This window comes from Zalophus californianus, chromosome 2 (assembly GCF_009762305.2).
Source record: "Zalophus californianus isolate mZalCal1 chromosome 2, mZalCal1.pri.v2, whole genome shotgun sequence".
NCBI lineage: Eukaryota > Metazoa > Chordata > Mammalia > Carnivora > Otariidae > Zalophus > Zalophus californianus.
Window position 1 is genome coordinate 20,318,536 of NC_045596.1, and position 17,325 is coordinate 20,335,860.

Below are 17,325 nucleotides of genomic sequence, written 5' to 3' on the forward strand. Positions count from 1 at the left end.
CTGGCGGGAATGCAAGCTGGTGCAGCCACTCTGGAAAACAGTACATAGGTTCCTCAAAAAGTTAAAAATAGAACTACACTATGACCCAGCAATTGCACTATCAGGAATTTACACAAAGAATACAAAAATACTGATTTGAAGGGTTACATGCCCCCTGATGTTTATAGCAGCACTATCAACAATAGCCAAATTATGGAACAAGCAGACAACTTAGACCAGTCTTCGTTTAGCTTCTATGTCAAATGGATAATGTGGAGCCATTTACTTTATTCGGTCTGTTGGGCATAAATGGATGAAATAAAAATTATAGTTATGAATAAATGGTTAAAATCGTGTCATTGAACTGAAGGAAGGTTTTTTTATCTTATATGAACTAGTGAAAATATCTCTTCTTTGCACAGATCTTAAATCTTACCCAGGCACTGAAAGACAGGAAGAGTCCTGTGCAACTGGTGCAGATGCCGTGTGTGCTTGTGGAACGCAGTCAAGGTGGAAGTCAGGGTCGAATCGTGCATCTGAGCAGTGCGTTCACCCAGACTGTCCACTGCAGGAAGCCATTCTTTTCCTCCTGGTAGCAGATGTAAGAGTAAAAGAAACAAACCGTTTGGCACGATATTGTTAAAACAATACAGTAATGCAAATCTGCTGTTCAGAGCTCCCATTGCCAAAACCTCAAATAATGTAAGTCTTTAAAAGGTTATCTTTTGAATGTAATCAAAAGTTTACAGTCTTTTTGTCCAAATATTAAATTTCTATTTCAGGGAAGCAGTGATAAATCTCCTATATGTATTTTTGTAGAAAAATTGTATTTTTTGTTGTTGATGTTAGTTTAAAAGGTATTTCATGGTTTATACGTTCTGAAATGACTGTAATTACTTTAGAATTCCAAGTAGAAAAATAAGGTATTTGTTGACTTTGAATAACTTTTTATATTCTTTTTTAAACATTGAGAAGGATGTTCATGTTCACTCTTCTTACATTATAAAAGGCCTTTGAGGGTGAAACTGCTCTTACGAACTTTAATAAGTGGTTAATAGAAAAACAGGTAAGAATAGAGCGATGTTGCCTTAATTGAAAAAGCTGCTATTTTAGAACTTGAATAAGTCCCTAAAGTGACCATTGTTAGGGACCAGAAAGTTATATTTTCGTTGAGTAAAAAGTGACCATTTTATTTTCTGTACTTCAGAATATTTTTGGTCAATTATTTTGTTATAGTAAGGAAACAAATCTAAAGATATTCCCCCTTTTTAAAAAAAAAAAATGGAAACACTCAACTGAGACTGGAGGGGACTAACATGAAATTAAGGCAGATCTCCAATATTTTGAAATTCCAAAATAGCATTAAAAGTCCCTTTTGTTTCTTGTATGGGATCAGTTACGCAATCAGTTAGTACTTTAGAGTACTGATCTTACTCAGTTTATAGTTCAGTTGGTATTAACTTCACTGAAAAGTAAACCATACCTCAAAGTGTATATTGGATTGCATTTTGGGGTTCTAGGGCGTAAGTCCTTAAAAATAACAGTCATATTGTAGGGTATTTGAAATTACCAGTGTTAGTTTAATTAACAGTCGACTTTAAAATATCAGCCCTAACTAACGGGGAGCATGACAAAGATAACCGTAAAGTCATTTATATCTGACTTTGAAAATCAGTATACCAGACATCCTAGGACTTTGTAGCACCTTTAACTCACCAAGTGATTTAAATTGAGACGAGCCCAGTCCAAAGATTTGATTACAAGGAACCAGAAGCTTCATTCTTTTCTTCAGGCCACAAACAAGTAACATTACCACTCAAACTAAACTGGCAGTTTGAGGTCTGGGCCTTTTGGTTTTTTAGCTTTCTGTCTTGTGATTTTTTTTTTTTAATTAAATATTTTCGTGTAAAAAATATTTCATGAAGGTTAAATTAGGGCAGAAGACAGGTCTGCAGATCCCCCTTCCTTCACCTCTTTCTCCTGGTCTCTGTGGATGTGGCGAGTAAGAACACTGCTGCCTCAGTACACGCCCCCTGGACACTCATGGTCCCCTGCCTCCCCTGAGCTCCTGCCGTCTTCATGCTGAGAGCATGGGAAACTGACTGGAAATTCAAAACTCAACTACCATCTTCAGATAAATACTAGTGATTAAAATGTGCCTTTTGAAGATGTGTTCTTAAATAAGTTGTTATGATGTGAGTACTGCTTTCATAAAATGGTTTTTTTAGTATTTTGAGAATTGCTATATTAATTTTTATAATGGAAAACTTAGTAAATTCCTACTGTTTTATATCCTGAAGTTAAAAATAGTGTGGAACTATTTTTTAAATGGCCTCATCAGGCTAGAACAGTAAAGTTGAAATATTTAAGATATGATCATAAGTCAGAGTACATTGGTTATATTTTGTAAATTTTCATGAACTTGATTCTTATTTAAATATTGTGTTAATTTTTTTCAGTGAGTGTATTTATAGTGTCAAACTTGGTAGACTAATCATTGCTTAAGGTCACGGTTCTCCTGAAGTATGTATATTGAATATTTAGAATATTTGTGAACACATTTATGTTTATGAATGATGCCAAACCACCATTTCCCTCATATATTAGTGGTATAGTTTAATTCTTTAAAATTCTAAAAGCCATATTTAACTGGAACCTTTATAATTGGAGACATTTTACTTTTGTTTAATTATATGCTTTCTTATTCTCCCCTGAATTTGTCAGTGGTTGGAGGCTGTGGAAAACCTTTGGAAGGTTTTTTGCAGACTTGAAAACAGTTTGAGTCACAATTTTTTTTTTTATTTAAAGTTCTGTACTGATGGAATTAAAGCCTTATTAAAAACAGATAGCGAGTGTTCTTTAATCACATTACATCCGAAATCCTCTTACAGACGCATGAAGAGCTAGGCAGGGTCTTACGTTTGATAGTCTGTCTTTTCTCCCAGAGGTGCTTGGGCAACAGTACAGAGTTGTGGCAAAGATTCGTAGTGTCGCTCTTACCTCTGCCCAGCCTCTGTCGCAGTTCGTCCGGGGCCAGTGACACGTGGGGACGAGTGATCAACGTGACTTCCAGATCTGGCAGTAAAACTCACTGCCTTCACCTGCAGTGGCCATGATTGACCACCTCTTCTCTTCCTGTTGGCATATATACAAAGAATTCGCAGAATGCCTGCAGCCGGGGCCTGTCGGTCATGGCTTGGCGAACCACCAGGAGAGCATGCCGACTGATGTGAGCAAGAAATAAGTGCTTGTGTTGAGTCACGGAAGTCTGGAATTTATGTGTTGCTGTAGCATAGTCTGCCCCATCCTGGGCATTATAATATAACAGAAAAATACAAATTATTTTAAAATAAAGAATCAATTTTAGGAGGTGCCATGGTAGCAACAGCGGGTGGTTTTTTAATCTCCCCAAACCCCCAGGCGCGATGTTATAGCAAAAGAAGAAAACACTGTGACACCATCTTCGCTAAAATTAGGTGGTAAGTAACCCTGTGAATCCCAGAATCTGAGCAGTTCGGGCTAAAACCATCAATAGCAGTAAGATCACAGGGGAACAGAGGTTTTAGAGGAGCGAGCAGAGGCAAAGTAAGGGGACTAGCGGTGTGGTTCCAAAACCACAGCTGAAACAGGGCTGTTGAGCATTCGACTGGCAGCTGGGAGTAGGAGCCCGCAGAACAGTCGGAGACTGCTAGGCCCACCTGGTCTACAGAGTTCGCAGAAGTAGCCCTGGGGAGCATGTGGGTCAGGCCTGAGGGAAATGATGGGTGTGGAGCACACATTGGCAAAGGAAGGACTGCGCGGGGATGGGTAAAGGAGAGAAGGTTCGGACGCGGATGGAAGAGGGCACCCAAGGAGACTGAATATGGAAAGTACTAACACGGTACACAGAAAACCATGTTCTCCAACTCTGCTTAGTAACTGCAGCAGAGAGAACCCTTGAACCACAAAATTAGGAAACTATTCTGCCCCACCTCACCTCCTACACAGGAATCTTCTAAAAAGACAGGGAAATCCTTCTCACTTAACACAACCACATCTTACACTGTGCTCTAAGAGAAGGATAACGACCTGTATGACATACCCACAGAAAGCGAAGATACCCAAAAACATTGGCAAAGCAGAGGAAATCTGTGATCTAATATTTTTAAAAATTATGAAGAAATTCAAGGAATGATAGAAGCTTAAGAAAGAAGGCTAACATCAATATTGGAAAAGCTCAGATTAGATAGCAAGCAACAGGAGGAAATAAAATGAGAGCTGACAGGGCTCAGAGCAAATATTAGAGTTAAAAATACACTTCAGAAATAAACTGGAAGGAATACAAAAGCAAATAGACAACAAATCCACAAAAACCCTATGGCAAACATCATACTGTCGGAAAGTCTCAAGGATCTGTGTTAGTTTTCTATTGCTGCTGTAATAAATGGGCACAAACTTTAGTGACTCAAAACCAATACAGATCCTTTATCTTAAAGTTCTGCAGGTTCGAAGTCTGATGCAGGTGTCTCAGGGCTAGAATCACCCCGGGCTAGAATCACGGGGTGAGCAGGACCGCATTCCTTTCTGGAGGCTCTAGGGGAGAGAGTCTGTTTTCCTACCATTGCCAGTTTCTAGAGGCTTCACACATTCCTTGACTTAAAGCCTTCTTCCTCCCATCTACAAAGCCAGCGACAAGAGGTTGAATTCTTTTCTCATCACATAGCTCTGACACTGACTTCTGCATCCCTCTTGCATTTTTAAGGACCCTTGTGATTATATTGGGTCCACCCAGATGACCTAGGTTTTCTCCCTTTTTTAAGGCCTGCTGATACACAACCTAAATCCATGAGCAACTTTAACCTCCCTTGGCCATACAACATGTTCCCAAGTTCTGGAGAGCAGGACGTGGGCATTTCGGGGACGCTATTATTCTGCCTTCTGTACTTTCCCTCAGATCGGTTGTGTGACAAGGATGCCTGCTCTCGGTGCTCTTGCTCAGTATTGTACTGGAGAGCCTATAACCAGCGCAGCCAAGGCCGGAAAGAGGCAAAAGGTAGGAGGATCAGAAATTAAGAAATGAAACAAGGAAACAGATTTCCTTGAGTTGGGATCCAATCAAGTTTTATTCATTGCATTTGTTTGTTCCATCTTCTAATCTAGAACAGTTCTTTCACTTTCCCCACAACAGTAACTTTTGGAACATCCTCCCTTCTGAATTTGTCTAATTATTTCCTCTTACTGTTTAGCTTCATCTTCTATTCCCTACGTTTTCTATAAACTGGAGGTGAGATCGGAAAGCTTGATGCAGTTCAGGTTAAACATTTTGACAAGACTATTTCATAGATGACTCTGCACATTTCATACTGCATTTACATCAAGAGTTAGATAAAAGAGATCTCATTTTTATTGAAGAATTCATCATGGTAGGGGAGGAAGTCCCAAAGGAGCCAGAAAGCTATGGCAGTAGGAACTCTGTTCACAAATCAAAAAATATTCTTGTCTGTGCAGAGGGTGGTTAGATTCCCCCCGCCCATTTCTTTGAAAACTTAATTTTTGTCCCATCTTCTTTATCAATGACTTTTTCTAAGTTAGCTCTCTTTTTTGATGATGATGATGATGATGATGAAGGATGGATGATAATGATGAGTTGGTTTTCATCAAGCAAATGTACTAATCTGTCACAATATCAAGAGAATATTGTCATGAGTGATATTCATTAAGCCTAAAATCTCAAGAATAAAATTCATAACTTACAACAAAGCTGTATTTCACTTCTGTGAGCTTTCATTCTTTGCTGTGAGCTATTTTGCTATTACTCGATGCTTTTCATAGGAAGACCCCTAAATATTAAGTGGGCTCATGGATTGAACAATGTAAGTATATAACAAAAATGAATTTATCTAAGCAAACTGCATTATTAATCAGAATCATTTTATTCAGTAAGTTTTTAGCCTGTTTCAAAATCCATGTAAAGAGTTCTTTGAGAAAATAAATCCTTAAGCTTTAGAGTTTTTATTCTAACACCAAGTAATGCAATAGATTTGACTTTTGTCATTTCAAAATACTGTAAACTTATGTTCTAATGTTGCTTATCTTCAATAAATGAAAAGTCTGCCACGATTCTCTTTTGACTAAGAATTTTAAATTGGAATAGACTTGTGTTTAAGTCCTGGCTCTGCCCCTTATTAGCTCTGTGTCCTTGGACAGAACTTGCAAATTTCCCAAACCAGCTTTCTCGCCACATGTAAAATACACAAGCTAATGGTAACTTCAGAGGTTTGTAACAAGGACATTTAAGACACATTTTGTGAAAAGTGTGGTACAAATTCTGGTAGTTAGCGGCGCCTGGGTGGCTCAGTTTTGGTTAAGCAGCTGCCTTCGGCTCAGGTCATGATCTCTGGGTCCTGGGATGGAGCCCCACGTCGGGCTCCCTGCTCAGCGGTGAGCCTGCTTCTCCCTCTCCCTCTGCCTCTCCTTTGCTTATGTGCTTTCACTCTCTCTCTGTCAAATAAATAAATAAAATCTTAAAAAAAATTCTGATAGTTATGGATTGGGTTTCTATCCAAGCATCTGCCTGTATGCATTAATGGCATTTTTGGATTTTTGGCTTTAGATGATGAAATAAGGCTATATCTGTGTTTATGGGTTTGGATTATTGCATAAAGAGAGTATGTGCACGTGCAAATATATGGATTTGAAAAACATCTTTCCTGGAGCATGGGCCACAGATTTGGATTCAAAGGGCTATCTTCAAGCTCTCCGTGGTGTGTGAGAGGGAAAGGCACCTGAGGTCACTGGATGAAAGTAAGCAATTTCTCCAAACCTGATCCTCTAAGAAACTAAATGACATCTCAAAAGGTTATTTGTTTCAAATCCTGACGCCAAGTTCCAGCCAGTTAAATGCTCACGTGTCCGTCGATGGCTGTTACTTCTGCCTGTGGGTTTTTTAGACCTGAAAATTGAAAGCATGTGAAATCAAAAAGAAGCAGTGAGTCTACTCTGTATACAAAGAGGCGTTCATTTTTCCTTTGACTCCGAGAAGCCTGGCTGCTCCTTGGCTCTGTTACACAGTTCCACCTGACAGTTCAGGCTTCTGAAACCATGGAGGCTTGCGGAAAGAGTGGGAAAAGCAGATAGCCCTGCCTTTCCCAAGAGTCAGACAGTCGTCCACACATTCAGGGCTGATCCCTTGGCTGCCAGGGAACCGGTTTAACCGGATTCAGAGACGCTCATGCCTGAATGCCTGTCAGGACAAATACGAAGGCCTTTTATCTCAGTGGGGCTTTGGGACCAATCCAGAGAGCTATTCTATCCTTCAAGTGCTTGTTTTTAAATTGCACTACTTAAAGGTAATCAGGAACTGTATTTAAACCAACGTACTGGTTTAAACCAAGATCGCCACTTCCCTAGCATGGGTGTGTGTGTGTGTGTGTGTGTGTGTGTGTGTGTGTGTGTGTGTGTGTGTGTGTGTGTGTGTGTGTGTGTGTGTGTGTGTGTGTGTGTGTGTGTGTGTGTGTGTGTGTGTGTGTGTGTGTGTGTGTGTGTGTGTGTGTGTGTGTGTGTGTGTGTGTGTGTGTGTGTGTGTGTGTAAGAGAGAGAGCATAAGCCAGGGGAGGGGCAGAGGGAAAGGGAGAAGCAGGCTCCAGGCTGAGCAGGGAGCGCAATGCTGAGCTGATCCCAGGACCCTGAGATCATGGCCAGAGCTGAAGGCAGACGCTTAACCGACTGACCCGCTTAACCCCAGGCACCCCCAGCATAGTTTCTAAGCAAGTTAAAATCTATAGCTACACTATCTATCCGTGCTGCGCGAGAGGAGTTGGAAATGCCTAATTCCGGAATCACTAGCTAAAATGCTGCTCATTTTTCCGGATAGCATCCCCTTTGATACGTTTCAAGGATAAATATTAAGTTTCAAACACCCGTGGTTCGGAGAGGGCAAGTTTCATTGTTGATACAGAAATTTAGCATAATCTGTAGAAGAATGCAGTTAAAAAAAAGAAAAAGCCTTTGACTCGGACTTGGAAACGTGTTTCATATGTAAATGCTTAGTATGACCTCATTGTTACATTATAACAAAGTAGTCAGATGGCACATGCTTTCTTACAATGAGTACACTTAGATTTAAGATAAGTAAGGTTGAAAGGTAGCAGAATAGGCCACTCCCAAATATGGCACTTTGGCATAAGGGTGATCTTGAGCTGAAGGCAATTGAGAGGACGCAGATCTAAGAAGAGCCCTCTGCCTTCCCCCCATATTTGCCTAAAAGCAGGACATAATATGTAAAGATGCCACCCCCTCCACCCCCCATACACACACACCTACAAGGACAGAACTTACTGCAGACAATTCTAGAGCCTTCCTTACCATTGTTTCCCCATATCCTTGCCTTCCCCCAGTTTGGGAAGTTCAAAATCCTCTTCCTTTGTTTTGTCATGTCTCTAAAAATACACCGTTCTTTTGTGAAGGTGCTATCTAAGCCCCATTTCTAACCAGCCCTTTGAGACACTCATCTCTAAGCTCCCCTGTGTATGCTGGACACACCTGCTAATGAACTTCTGCTTGTTTTTTCTCTTGTTAATCTGTCTTTTGTTAGTCTAATGTTGGGGCCTCAGCCAGAGAACCCAAGGTGGGTAGAAGAAAAAGATTTTTTTCCTTCCCCTCCAAGGTCAACTAGATTCTAGTGGAGGTTCTATTCATAATTTGGGGTGGTATTTGAGTTTCCCATGCATGTATGTTATGTGTGTATGTGTGAGTGTTTATCTAACAGCGCTACCACTTATAAAGTCCTTACTTTGCCATGGGCTGTGTTGAGTGTTTTTCATGCTGGACATCTTCTAATTGCCCATCCAGATCTGCTTTCCACTTTTCCCCTCCTGCTCTGTGCTCTGGCAGGCTGACCTCCACGGACGCCGTCAACAGGCACCCCCACATCTCATCTCTGTTGGTTTTTGGCAGTAGGAACCACTGACAGATGAAAGCTCTGGGGTCCGAAGGGGGAGACTGAGGTTGGAGTATATACCCCCCAGCTTCTTCCCTGTGGGCTTGTCATGGTTGACCGAGGTCCTGTGCTGAAGGTCATGGCTCTTGTAGGCCTGCCCCTTCCGTGTCTCCCCTCGGCCCTGGAGACCCAGGGGTGGGAATGGCACCTGCTGCTAATAGCCCTAAGAGAATGCACAGTCCCTGGGGAGCTGAACAGAACTTAGCCCCCAAGCTGGTGAACAGCCCCCTTATAAAACACCCCTCCACTTCCCCACTGGAGCATGTCCTCTGTTTCCTGCCAGGATCCTGAATGGCCCACACATGATCTCATTCCATCCTTCCACCAAGCCAGAAGATTTGTATTATTATCCCCATAGTATGCCGGAGAAAGTCTCGGAGATGTTAAACAGCCTGTCTGAACTTACATAATTCGTTTGTGGATGACGGGGCAGGATTTGCAGGAAGGTCTTTGTGACTCAGTCGTACTGCCTGCTCCTCGCCCAGCTGGACGATATTGCATTACGTCTGTGGCCCCAACCTTCTCCCTTTGTCCTCTTTCTGTAAAGAACGCTTTGTAGACCCCCTTGATTGCCGTAAAATGGAAATTCATACATAATAGATCTACCTCAAAGCCTAATTTTAAATAAAATATATAAAATTTTTTTCTTTTGTTCTTTTCTTTTTTTAAGTAGGCTCCACACCCAGTGCAGAGCCCAACATGGGACTTGAATTCGCGACCCTGAGATCAAGACCTGAGCTGAAATCAAGAGTTGGACGCCCAACCGACTGAGCCACCAAGGCACCCCTGTAAAATATTTTAAAATAAGAGGACAGTTACTCTTATTTTAAACACATATGGAAACATGTGTTTCATATGTAAATGCTTAGCATGACCTCATTGTTACATTGTGACAAAGTAGTTAGATGCACATGCTTTCTTATAATGAGTACACTTAGATTTAAGATAAGTAAGGAAAAACTGAATTTTTTACTTATACAGGACATTTTTATTAAGACTTTATTTATGTGAGACAGAGTGTGTGAGAGAAAGAGAGCATGAGTGGAGGGTGGGGGCGGGGGTAGGGGCAGAGTGAGTGGAAGAAGCAGGCTCTCTGCTGAGCAGGGAGCCCGATGCGTGACTCAATCCCAGAACCCTGGAATCAGGGCCCAAGCCGAAAGCAGGCGCCCAACCGACTGAGCCACCCAGGTGCCCCTATATAGGACATTTTAAAATCAGAGCTAAATTAGGAGATTCGTGTAGGATCACTCCTAAGCTGGAATCGATTTTTTTTGTTCAAAAATATTCACTCTATCCCTCCACCTCCAAGGCAGAAGAATACTTTTATTTTTCCAACCCTTGATTTTTGGGCTTGCCAATGTGGCCTACTTTGACCAAGTGGCATAATAGCAGACAAGACAGGATTAAGGCTTGAAAGGTGCTGTGCAGTGGGACTTGCCCTCTTGTACCTCTGCTCTGATCATGAGAAGAGCTCCTCCCAGCTATCTGCTGGCCCTGCAGCCTGGGCCCATGGTGAGACACCTGGGGCAGACCTGAGCCCGACCCAAGTGCAGAGCCGAGCCCAGCAGACTGAGTCTGAAGCAGAACCGCCCAGCTGAGCCCAGCCTAGATCAGCCAACCCCCAGCCAACCTGAGATGCATGGGGGAGAATGACTGCTCTTTTTAGCCCTTTGCTTTGGACTGGCTTGTTCCCCAGAAGTTGCTGACAGATATAATATGATAACTGTAACAGCTATAAAGGCAGGTACAGAGGGATTGTTTGGGGGGCACTCAGATAACATGAGCCATGTGGCTATCGTTCATGCGAGTTTTCCGCAATGGTGAATGATTCTTTTTTTCTATCTGGACAAAAGCAGAGTATAATTTCCCCCTTGATAGGCACAGCAGTTGCATTCCTGGCATATTCAGGTATGTTAAAATGGTACAAAAATATTTTGTGTTTGTGTAAATCAAAGTTAGATTCTAGGTTCAAATAAGTAGAAATATGTTATTTGCCTACATACATGTCTTTCCAGATTCTAAAAAAGGGTTGTGCAAGACTTAGTATAATTCATTCTTAGTGGCATGGGACTGTCCCAACTGTTACAAATCATTTGGCACCTAACCCCTAACCTTCCAAATTCCAGTAGGGCCCCCCCAAACCCATGACAACCAAAAACACCTCTGCACATTTCCAAAATGCTCCCTGGGAGATGGCATGGCCCTTGTTGGAATCACTAGATGAAGAGACTCAGTGGTCCCTTCTGAGTCTGATTTTAGTTGCCATTTAATTGGTAAATATGTATTAAATGTCTGTTATGTGTCAGTACCGTGGATAGACGAAGAATATACAATCACTGCTGTCAAAGGGCTTACAGTGTAGAGGGAAACACAAGCCAGCAATCAGACAATTTTAATGTGGAGTGATAATTAAAACCACTGAGGTACATTTGGGCTGCTGCAGGAGCACCTAGGAGGAGCACCCAACCTAATCTTGGGGGCTCGGGGCTAAATAAAATCTTAAAAAAAAACAAAACACACAAGTAGCTTAAATAAATGAGGGTTTATTCTCACATAAAAGAATTGTAGTCAGACCAGTTCCTCCTATCTTTTTGCCTTCTGTCTCTCAGTTACCTCAAGGTCCAAAATGGCTGCTGGAGCTTCAGTCGTCACATCTGCATTCCACCAGAAGGAAGGAAAAGGGGCGAAGAATAAGGAGATAAATCTCCCAGTGGAGTCAGTTCCTTTAAGGGTCTTACAGGGGACGTCTTCTTAGTCTGGAGTTGGGATTGACTGATGGTGGGGTACAGTAGGGCTCGCCTGAAAGCAGGCAGTGCCACGGGGCTGGTCATACACCAAAGCTCCCTGTGCATCAGGCTGAGGATCGACTCCGGCTGCAACGACATCTCTGCCTCAGCACTACCCTTGCCCTTTCCAGCTCCCCTCACTTCTTTACAGGGTTTTTCCTTCCAAAGGCCACTTGCAAAAGAATCTACAATCCAGGGTCTGCGTGCAGGAAGTCCATGTTCATTTTTAGCCTAAATCTGCCTTCTTATAATCTCACCTGGGATCTGGAATACATGGAATTCTCTTCCTTATAGTGGGTCCCTCAAACATTTTGAGCACAGCCACAAAACAATAGTGTAATAACTAACGTGTACATATCGCTGGGCTGTTGACAGAGTGCTCCATGTTCTTTTTGTCATGTCCTCCAATGCGCCCAGTCCTTGATGGTAGTCATGGTTATTTTTACAGGCGAGGGCACTGACATTCAGATAGCGACCTCCCCAAAGTCACTTGGAAGATAAACGGCAGAGCTGGGCTCTCTGGGAGGAGGACTTAAGGCACCCGACGAGGTATATTACTTTGCTAGGGCTACCGTCACAAAGTGCCACAAACTGGGGGGCTTTAAACAACAGAAATGTATTCTCTCAAAGCTCTAGGGCTGTCAGCCGTGCCATGCTCCCTCCCAAGGCTCTAGGGGATGATCCTTTCCTGCCTCTTCCTAGATTCTAGCCACCCCAGGCGTCACCTGGCTGGTGGCTGCAGGACTCCCATCTGTGCCTCCCTCTGTCTTCATGTGGCTTTCTCTGCATGTCTCTCTGTGTCTTTTCTGCTCCTCAAAAGGACACTTTTGTCAGATTTAGGGCTCACTGGAATCCAGGAGGATCTCACCTCTATCCTTAACCCATTACATCTGCAAAGACCCTATTTCAAGGTCACATTCCAAGGTTCTGGGTGGGTACAAATCTTTGGGGGAACACTACTCAACCCACCACCCATGGAGCTTTGCTTTTCATAGATTTATTTATTTTTAAGTTTCATTTCTTTTCTTTTTTAAGATTTTATTTATTTAAGAGAGAGAGGGTGAGTGAGAGAGCACAAGCAGGGGGAGCAGCCAAAGGAGAGGGAGAAGCAGGCTCCCCGCTGAGCAGGGAGCCAGACACAGGACTCTTCCCAGGACCCTGAGATCATGACTTGAGCTGAAGGCAGACACTTAACCAACTGAGCCACCCAGGTGCCCCTTAAGTTTAATTTCTCTGTGTTCCCAGGACCAGTCACTGTCACGCACGTTAAGCGCACATTCTCTCCTGCCCCTTGTTCTCAGCTCTCATGCTAGAGGGGCGAGCGCAGGCAGGAAGAGACGAGTTGGTACATCCCCTTCCGAGCTCCTGGAGTGGTTCCCAGGGGCTCCTTGTCTCTGCTGTTCTCTGAGGCCCCTTCCCCCTGGGGCTCCTGTCTGTCTGGCCCCAGGATGCTGGCCAAGCCCGGCACATCAGAAATGACTAGCGAGGCTCAGTAGCTTATCCAAGTGTTCTTACTTTCAGGGTGTTTGGTGTCCTTGCTGTTTCTCAAAGATCTGAGGAAAACCGCATGAAGTCCCTTTGGATCCAAGTCCTTCCCCAACCAGGTTGTCAGAGTTCATGCTTTCCAGGGGTGGGGAGAGGTTTGGTGAGATTTTCCCTCAGAAATAAAAGCAGAGAGGGAAAGTCAAGGGGATGCATGACTCTCTTGGTCAAGGGGTTGCCACAACAACACCACAGACCCGTGGCTTAAGCAGCAAAAAGTTATTTCTCATAGTTCTACAGGCTGAGAAGCCCAAGATCAAGGTGCTGGTAGATTCAGTCCCTGCTGAGAGCCTGCTTCCTGGCCTGTGGGTGGTCTGCTTCTTCCTGTGTTCTCACAGGGCAGGGAGAGAGAGAGAGAGAGAGCCAGAGAGAGAAAGAGAGAGGGAGGGAAGAAAAGGGAGGGGGAGAGGTATGGAGGGCGAGCAAACTCTGGTGTCTCATTCTCTTCTTATAAAGGGCATCACTCCTCTTTGGGGGCTCACCCTCATGACTTCATCTAAACCTAATTATATTTCAAAGACCTCACACCATAACATTGGTGGTTAGAGTTTCAACATATGAGTTTGGCGGGGTTTGGGGTGGGGGGGGGACACAATTCAATCCATAGCAATGACCCTGTGAGCAGGGAAGTTAGGATCCATAACCAGAGAGCAGAGACAGCCACGGTGAAGTCTTTGTAGATTTCCTTTGTTTTTGATGGTCTCTCCCGACAGTTTTCCCTTTAAAAAGAGATAGGTCTGTGGGGTGCCTGGCTGGCTCAGTCTGTAGAGCATGCGACTCTTGATATCAGGTTCGTGAATTGGTGTAGAACTTTAATAATAATAATAATAATAAAATAGGTCTGTGTACTTGCTTTGGGGCAGCAAGAAGAAGGGCAGGTGGGGAGACAGGGTTCCATGACAAGGGCCAGAAAAGATAGCTGCGGAGGGGGATAGGCAGACTGACAGGGGGTGTGGCAGAGAGAATGGAGAGCAGGGTTGGCTGGTCTTGACTGGCAAAGGGTCTTGAGGAATATTAATACACAGATACATCCATCCCATATAATGGCTACAGCCATAGAGCCATAGAGTTGGCATTCTTGGGTGGTGATTGATAGAACCAGCCCCATCTCAAACTGGCTTAAGGAGACAGAGGAATTTATGACCCATATAAGTGAAAATTTCAGGCATGGCTGGATCTAGGTGCTCACATGGTATCCTCACACATTCTTATTTCCTAGTTCTGCTCTGGCCTTTCTGCCAAGGCAAGTGCCCCTTAAGTGGTGGGAAACCACAACAACCATAACTACCATAAAGACAACAGCCACATGGTTGCTTCAGTGAAAGGTGCTTCAGGGAGGGATTGTACCACTGGCTCCACCTCTTCACCCCCTTCTGACCCACGCCCTTTGCCAGGCTTGCAGCGCTTGGCCACGTGACTCGCCTGACCCAAAAGCATATGGCGGAAGTGATGGGGGAGCTCCAAGCCTAGGCCTCCTGATGCTCGTCCCTTTCTCTTAACTCTTTTTTTTTTTTTAAGATTTTATTTATTTAATTGACAGAGAGAGAGAGAGAGAGAGAGAGAGGGAACACAAGCGGGGGGAGTGGGAGAGGGAGAAGTAGGCTTCCCGCCGAGCAGGGAGCCCGATGCGGGGCTCGATCCCAGGACCCTGGGATCATGACCTGAGCCGAAGGCCGTCGCTTAACCAACTGAGCCACCCAGGCGCCCCCCTTTCTCTTAACTCTTGTGCTCTGGCCATTCCCATGAGAAAGACGTTTCCAGGCTGGCCCACTGGTTCCAGGAGGGGGATGAGAGACACATCAGGCAGAGATGAATTACCCCTGCCAAGGCAACCCTAGACAAGCCAGTCACCTGGCCCAGCCAAGATGGGAAGGCTGAACCTGTGTAACACGTGACCAATCAACATGACAGATGCCACTAAGATGACAAAATTTAACTATTGTAGTTTCCTTCCCAACCATTCCAGCAGAGGCCCCCAGTCATCTGCCCAAACCCAAGCCAGCCCCTCTGGCCCTTTGTATTTCTCCCACTACATGGGCTAAAATTGGGGAGGGTTGGATTTCCAAAGGGAAACTGGGGGTCAGTTACAGAATACAGAGAAGTCGCTCAGCTGTTACTTACCAAATACTCCTTGGGCTTGAACCATTTTCTCTGCAGTAGCTTTGGAGTTGGGAGTGCTTCTACCCCACTTACCAAGTAAGGAGTGAGTCTTCCTGGTCTCTGTGGGAAGCTCAGGGGTTTGTCCACATCCTCAAGAGGGGGAGTCGCTGAATCCGAGCTCATTTTAGCGGCTTCAGAGATTTTGCTCTGTGAGACGGCGTGTACCCAGGGTATGTCTCTGCGCTCCGGCCTCAGGGACCCATTTCCAGCTCTGCCACTGGTTTCCTTTGAACCTCCTGCTGATGTCCCTCAGCTATCCTCTGCTCAAGGATTTTCGTGTACAAGTAGACAATAAAAAGAAACATTCCCAACTTACTCTTGTGAGCTCCTATTTATGCCCCTCTCAGCAGATATTCAGAGTACATGACTTTTACCATATATGTCTGAATATAAGGTGAGGTGGTGTTTGGTTTTTTTTCTTACCAAAATTATGCCCCAGAAAAGAGGGAACTGCCTCATTTTTGAAACCTTCACATTTTTTCACACTAAGTTGTACTCTCTCATTTGCCTTATTTGGGTCAACCCTTGTCGTACTTTTACTGTTTGGGGAAGGTTACCTGTAAAGCCTGCAAATCCATACTGGTTTGGCCTGCTTCTATAGGTCACCCCACAGAATCAGAGTTATTTAAGAAAGATTCAGAAAATATAGATTCAGTGACTATTTTTGGTGGTGTGATTTCATGAACTCAACTACAAATTTTGTAAAGAAGTCTTTCAATGATCACAAATCTGTACCTACAAGAATTTTTTTTTTAAAGATTTTATTTATTTGAAAGAGAGCAAGAGTAAGAGCGATCACAGAGGGAGAGGGAGAAGCAGACTTCCCACCGAGCAGGGAGCCCAATGTGGGGCTCCATTCCAGGACCCCAGGATCATGCATGACCTGAGCTGAAGGCAGAAGCTTAACCAACTGAGCCACAGGCACCCCTGAAATTGTATTAAACTTGTACATGCACTAAACCTGCGGAGAACTGACATCTTCACTATGTTGAGTATTCTTAATGTAGTAACACAGTCTCTACATTTATTTAGGTCGTTGATTTTTTTCATTAACATTTTGTTAATTTTTCATTAACATTTTATTGTGTTCTGCATACAAGTCCTGTACATATTTTGTTAGATTTACACCTAAGTATTTCATTTATCTGAGCAGTTGTAAGTGGTGTTTTATTTCTAGTTTCGGTGTTCATTGCATCATTCCTAGTACATGGAAGTATGATTGAGTTTTGTATGTTTGTTTACCCTTGCAACCTTGCTGAACTCAATTTCAGCTGGAATTCTTTTTGCAGATTCCTTAGCATTTTCTAAGGAGACAATCATGTCATATGCAAAGAGGGAGTTTTATTTCTCTCTCTCTCTGATGTATAAATGTTGATGAATATGCAACTATAACGTGCAACGGGTAGCGTGGCCCAAGAGGTAGAAGAGAACAGTGTGACTCTGACTTTGGGAAAAAAAAGAAGAGGATGTTTTCCTCAAACGCGGTTGCTGCAGCCATCTCTGTTGTCAGGTGCTGGTGGTGGTGATGCTGCCTTTTGGTCTTAAAACCCTACCAAATCTTTGCTCCAAAGAGTCATCTCATCTTCTGGCTGTATTCTTATGAGAGGAAGGTACTTGAGGTGCTGAGGGTAAAGCAGAAAATAGGTGAGCTTATTGCACAGATCCAGTAAATTGCCTGCAAACACCCCCACCCCCGGCCCCTACTACCAAAACCCCTACCCCTGCCCGCCCGCCAGGGATCCCATAGTCGCAGCCAGGGCAGAAGGGACTGCTTTTCGGGGCTCAGTTCCTCCTAGGCGCGCGGGGGCGCTGTGAGTCCTCGCGCGGCGCGGCGGCACTCTTTCTCAGCCTCCTCGGTATGGACTGAGGCTTTCGGGACGG

At 43.8% G+C, this 17,325-nt stretch overlaps 1 protein-coding gene across 4 annotated transcripts in view; it reads left to right on the plus strand.

Annotated features, from left to right (window-relative positions):
• Positions 1-2,825, plus strand: part of PI4K2B (phosphatidylinositol 4-kinase type 2 beta) — a 28,538-nt gene extending 25,713 nt beyond the window's left edge. For 3 of the 4 annotated variants that reach the window (XM_027598774.2, XM_027598776.2, XM_027598775.2), the window contains one exon: positions 402-2,825. In XM_027598774.2, the coding sequence (XP_027454575.1) occupies positions 402-575 (174 nt within the window). In that variant the 3' untranslated portion in view covers positions 576-2,825. The remainder of the gene's footprint in view (positions 1-401) is intronic. The other variant, XR_003520755.1, reaches the window with a different exon arrangement.
• The last annotated feature ends 14,500 nt before the right edge of the window (positions 2,826-17,325 follow it).